Here is a 6,383-nt window from a genome sequence, read left to right as displayed (position 1 = left end):
TTCTAAAAAAAAAATACAAAAGTTCTACAAATGATAATGTGACATGTTATAGAAAAATTAGTTCAATATATGGAAACATACCTCAAGATGTTTATTTCTTTTTGCAATCTCACTTGGTATCTTTCCATCTTTGGTTTGTAGCATTTTATTAGCTCCAAGTTCAAGCAACTTCAAAACTACATTTTTATGACCCTGACGTGCTGCCCATGTTAAAGCCTGTAAGTGGGGGAAAAAAGATTGTTTAAAGAAAAGGAGTATATATGAGACAGATACAAAAAGTTTTCAATAGTATTTATGGCACAATAAAAAAAGAACATGGTTAATTAATGGAATGATGCAATCTCTTCTTTCACAATGTAATGTAAACGTATTTCTAAAGTTGTAATTGCAAAGCAGACTGCAGTGCTCACTGATTTTATAAATCCAAGCAACAGTTACTGATGTTATGGAAGAAAATGATTTATCTGGTAATCACGGAAGTGTTTTCAATTGAAAAAAGAACTCTTATGTATATTTTAGAGTCCAGGCTTTGTTGTCTGTTATAACTTCTTTTGTCAGGAGGGAGGACTAAGACAGTCAGTTCATTCCTTTATTTCTATTTCAGCTATTGCTTTTTTTTTTTTTAACCAAACAGTAATTATATCCCAGTCCTTCTGTAATTACTATTTCTTAAAATTCTTTTTGTAGATTACTGATAAAAACAAACTATTGATGTCATAGAAATAAAAAGGAACATTGTATAAGTGTTTCTCACAGTATAACCATTCTCATCCTGGGTATTAACTTCTGCTCCATGAGCAACAAGGAGAGCAACAACCTGAGGGTGACCATCTCGTGCAGCATACATGATTGGAGTCATAAGTCTCCTAAGGAGGAGGAAGAAAAGAAACATTTGTGTTAATGCTGCCATTAACAACTACTCAATATCATTAATTTAACCACACACAATACCATTAAGTACTGCTTTGAAAACAAAAAGAAATGAAAGCTTTTAATAATGCAGGTGATTTAAAAATCCAGTCTCCTGGTAAATAAGTAAATGTGAAAGAGATTAACACTTTTAAAGTATTGAATGCTTACACAGCACCCTCTAGTGAAGAAATGTATCTTCAAAATCACTAAGTAAGCCACACCGTTGTAATACAAAGTTTCACAAATGTACATATTCGTCTAGAAAATTATCAGAGTATCCACACACACTATGTTTATGCTGGGAATATAGTGATGAACGACACAAATAAGATCCCTGTCATCACAAGATTTGCTCATACTAAATGTTCATTACATTTTATTTTACAGATTGCTGAAATAAAAATATAAATGGGATTAGGGGTATGGGGGGGTAAACTCACAACTAAAGGACACGGTGAGCATTGTAGAGGGGAAGGGCATGCCTCTAACCCCTGCTTGGGTGAGGCAAAGACATAAAATGTAACCAAAATGTTTGTACCCTCATAACACTCTGAAATAAAAATTAAAAAAAATGAAAAACTGAAAAAAAAATTTAAGTTTAAATCAGGGGTAATTAAATTTTGTCTGTAAAGGGCAAGAGAGTAAATATTTTAGGTTTTGTGGCACATACAGAGACTTGTCACAACCACTCAACTCTGCCGTTGTAGCATGAAAATAGTCATAGACAATACATAAACAAATGAGCATGGCTGTGTTCCAATAAAACTTTAGAGGTCTATCAACCTCTGGATTTGAGTATCAGCCGTGCAGTCAGTCTGCTTAGGTTCAACTCTAGCCTTCAACATTTACTGGCTGTGTAACCTTAGATAAGTTTCTTAAACTCTCACAGCCTCAGTTTCTACAAATTTATATGGACATTAAAATGGTTCCTACATTTGTGGTACCTATTTGTGATATTATCATAATCTGTGATAATAAAATTAAAATGTTCAGTAATAAGAATACCAGGCACAGAGTAAATATTGTTATTATTAGCTATTTTTTATTAACTGTATCTTGTTTTCTTTCCTTGCAAAAACAGAGTGCTCGTAACAAAAATCTTTGCCTTATTCCTGACAGTAATAGAAATACTGCTACTATTTGTCCACTAAACATATTTGTTTAGGCTTCAGATAGTATACATATTTATGAAGTTAAGAAACTACCAACCTAATCAAATTTTACTAAGGTTAAGAACATCAGAAATAGATCTTAAATTTTATAAAATGCCTTTCTGGCATCTATTATAATGATAACTATCTTTTAAAAAAAATCCCTTGAGCTATTTATGACATTATTTCCCTAATATTGAACATTTTTTCATAGTGATATGAATCCCATTTGATCATAGTATATTACTCATTTAATATTTCCTAATAACATGAAATTTGCTGATATTTCATTAAGAATTTAGGATTTTTGTATATACGTTCAAAACTGAGATTGATTTATAAGGCTTTTTGGAATGGATCATTTTTAACTGGATTAAATCAGTGTTATATATCCTTTATAAAAAAAGAATTGAAAGGATTCTTTTTCTTCTTTGTGTTTAGACAGTATTAGCATAATCTATTCCTTGGAAGTTTAAAAAAAGTAATCTGTTAAACTCTGAGCCTAACACTTCTTTTGGAAATCAGCTTTCTGACAATTTTTCTCAAAAGATACCCAAAAGTCACAACATAAAAAAATTTTAAAAGCATAAACAAAAAATAAACTAGAAATAGCATTTGCAGGCAGATGCAGTGTGGCTCATGACTGTAATCCCAGCACTTTGGGAACCCGAGGTGGGAGGTTCGTTTGAGGTCAGGAGTTCGAGAGCAGTCTGGGCAACATAGTAAGACCCCCATGTCCACAAAAAAATTAAAAAAAAAAAAAGAGAAAAGAAATAGCATCTTCAATACATATAACAGTTATAAAAACTAAAAGATCCAATATACAAAAAGTATATATAAATCAGCAAGAAACATGTGAACCACCAAACAGAAAAACTGCAAAGGACACAGGCAGTTAATACACAAAGAAATATAAAGGACTAACAAAAATGTGGGAAACTAATAAGTTTATTATTGAAAAGTATGTGAAGTAAAATGAGGCATCATTATTTGCAAATCAGATTGGAAAACTAAGAACAAAAAATATCCAGTGCTGTCACCATGTATGTCCTCTCAAATACTGTTGGTGGTAACATAAATTTATTCAACTTTTTCAAGAGACAATTTGGCATGACTTATCACAATCCTAAATATACATATACCTTTGTTTTGGCAACTCCACTTTAGGAATCTGTTCTATAGAAAAATCTATCCAAGTTGCCAAAGATGTTCATTACAGTATTTTTTGTAATACGAAAAATCTGGGAACAATCCAAATGTTCTTCAATAAAATATTGGGTTAAGTAATGATATCACATCCATACAGTGGAATATTGTATAGCCATTATAAAGAGGGAAGTATATCTATACATACTGGCTGGTACAGTGTCCATAAAACACAGTTCAGTTAAAAAAAAAAAGTCAGTACAGTACAATATAAACCCCATTTAAAAACAAAGAGAAACAAAACAAAAGCCCAAACATATGGAAGAAATTCTGCAAGAATATATAACAACGTGCTATAGAGTATGGAAAATGGAAGACTTTTTACTTTCTAAGTTACATAATTTTTAAAAATTTTAACAGAAACCTTTTATGATCAGAATTTTAATAAAAATGAAATGTGAAAATTCTATCTTGAGGTACAATGGAACCAATGTTCTTTAAATTCAAGCAAATCTACTTGCTATTTTCAATTCTGAATACATAGCCCACAGCTTTGGTAAGAGCAAAATGGCCTTAACTGGACCTCATGGCTCCAATTCATCCTCAACCTGATGTCAGAATAACTTTTATAAAGTACTATTATGTTCATTCTTCTCCTTAAATTGTTCAATAGCTTTCAGGATGAAATTCGTATTTTTTAGTATGGATTACACAGGTTATAGCACAGCCATTGCCAAATTCTGACCTACTTTCTACTGTAATTATCTCGTGATCTAGTTACAGTATTTACAAGTACTCGAATGAAACATACTTTCTCATCCTTCTCTGCCTGCACATGCACCTCCCTCTAAACTATATATTCATGTTTGCCATCTTCAGTTAGCTAACTCTTAGTCATTATACAAAAGTAAGTTTGAGAGATAAACATTTGTCATCTCCACCTCAGTTAAGTTTTCCCACTTTCTCTTCCTGGAAATCCCCTCTACTATTCTAATTTTAATATGCTGTAAGTGTCTATAGTCTTGGAATCTCTTCCACAGTATTGTCAAATTCTTGAGGCAGGGACAGGGTGTTTCATCGTCTATCTCCTAGTGCTTAGCATATATTAAGTGTTTAACAAAAAAGTTTAAAAAGCCAGTGATAATTGTTTTTTTTCTTTATGTACCAGACTTCTTCAAAATTTTTAGCAGCCAAGAGTTGGTTAAAGAGAATAAAGTTTATGTATATTATATAACCATAATGAAAATTTTTTTCTGGATGATACAAAGCCTCACTCACTTTCTGGTTTTTTCATTTCAATAAAATGTCCACTAGAGGGCATACAAATAAAGGCAGAAACAAAATTCTCAATATGACAGAAAAAATATACCTTTATAATGACGTATTTATCACTTCTCTGTACTAAGGGTAAAATGGTTGATTTGTCTTCATGTCATATTTTTATGAATGGTTCAGTATTATCTACTCTATTTTTAATCTGCTTAAAACAATGAGCTTACAGTTGGGAGATAAATGAAACAACTCTGATAAAGGAAATTTTGGCAATGATAAAATGCTAGGAATTGGACATCCATTTCTAGCTATCAGAATAATTTTATTAGATTAAACATTCCACTGACAAAGGCTGTAAAAGCTAATAAAATACAAAATACGTTTGAAGGCACAGTAGAAAAATCAAGGCTGCCAGAACATGAGAAGCCAAGATCCTAGAAAGAAAAGAAGCATTTGTTGAACTGAGTCCTACATCCTCTGTCATTTTTTCCCTTGAGATTTCTTTCAAATCCTGGGTAGTAGCATTAGCAGAAAGCTGTACTTTTAAGCCTTCTCATGGAGCTAGACATACAAAAATTGGTCAGGGCTTCCAAAGCACTCAGAACTTCAAGGATCAAGAATATAGAAAAAAGAAAATAACAGAAAAGTGACCCTGTAGAGAAGTGATCTGATGCGCTTTTGCCTTCAAAGCATTTGCAGATTCCTAAACTGCAAAAAGTGTGTGTGTGTGTGTGTGTGTGTGTGTGTGTGTGTGTGTGTGTGTGTGTGATGAGTGAGTGATGGGGGTGGAGTGGTAGGAGAGGAGAGGAAGACTACAAACACCAAGCTGAAACCAGCTGCTAAGTGGGCTTTCACTTTCAGCATTCCCATGAAGTTGAAGAAAGAAAAATTGGCATTCATGACCCTCAAAAGGAGAGTGGCTCAGGTAAACACCCCAAGTTTGAACTGATACCCCTGAAAGGCTATATGGGAAATAAACTAATCCTGAAACCCAATCCTGAACCATCTTAATCCCTCATTAGATCAAGGTGATCTGCCCTTGTTCTAAATATCAGTCAGAAGAATATTAAATATCTTCTGAAAGCAAACAGACCTGTACAAATGTTTATACACAATATCCAGCATTCAATAAAAAATTACCAGGCATTCTAGGAGACAGAATCAAGTGACTGAAAGAAAAGAGAAAACAGATAATATAAATAGTCCTATAGATGTTATCAGATACACACTTTAAAATAAGTGTGATAAATATTGTTCCAAAAAATAGAAGGCAAAAAGAAAAATTTAATTAAAGACCAAAACTTTGGTCTTCGTATATCTGGTATATATTGACTGATAAAAAATCAAATTCTTAAATGAACTAATTTTATGAGTTGGTAGCATAATTTTAACATAATCAGTGTATATAACATTATTATAATCAATGAGATTTATGAAAAGGCAGTCTATTTGATGGAGAACTGAGTTCAATTTAAAAATAGTAATTTCCTACCATGTACCAGACACTAGTAAGACAAAAGTCAAGTCAGAATTTGGAAGTATTTTTTTTTGGTCTTGGTTTCTGTGCATGTGTTTTGAAAGATTAGTGTTAAGAACTTTCCATCAACTAGCTTTTCTCACCTGTATCCTCTCTTCTGTGCCTTCAAAAGGACTAAGTAGATTTCCAGTTACCTGAACAGCAATATTAATGCATGCCTTAAATAGGGAAAGTAACACTAAGATATTTGTAACTGTTTGTATGCATGTAAAACTGCTAACAAAGATAAAACCAGCTCCTATGTGCAGATAAAAAAAAGAGGTGAGACCTTGTGTCTACCAAAAATAGAAAAATTAGCCAGGTGCAGTGGCATAAGCCTGTAGTCCCAGCTACTCGGGAGGCTGAGGCAGGAAGACCCCTTGAGC

The 6,383-nt window shown here is 32.7% G+C and overlaps 1 protein-coding gene across 1 annotated transcript in view; it reads right to left on the bottom strand.

Moving 5' to 3' along the window:
- The window catches only part of ASZ1 (ankyrin repeat, SAM and basic leucine zipper domain containing 1), a 49,902-nt gene that overhangs the window by 25,287 nt on the left and 18,232 nt on the right, over nt 1-6,383 (bottom strand). Inside the window, exons 4-5 of the mRNA XM_012652737.1 lie at nt 755-916; nt 82-216 (exon numbers count right to left, since the gene is read on the bottom strand). Coding sequence (XP_012508191.1) covers nt 82-216; nt 755-916 — 297 coding nt within the window. The remainder of the gene's footprint in view (nt 1-81; nt 217-754; nt 917-6,383) is intronic.

Source organism: Propithecus coquereli, unplaced genomic scaffold (genome assembly GCF_000956105.1).
Source record: "Propithecus coquereli isolate 6110/MARCELLA unplaced genomic scaffold, Pcoq_1.0 Scaffold4, whole genome shotgun sequence".
In the NCBI taxonomy this organism is placed as follows: domain Eukaryota; kingdom Metazoa; phylum Chordata; class Mammalia; order Primates; family Indriidae; genus Propithecus; species Propithecus coquereli.
The sequence above is the reverse complement of the archived record's forward strand: the minus strand, read 5'-3'. Positions and strand labels throughout refer to the sequence as shown.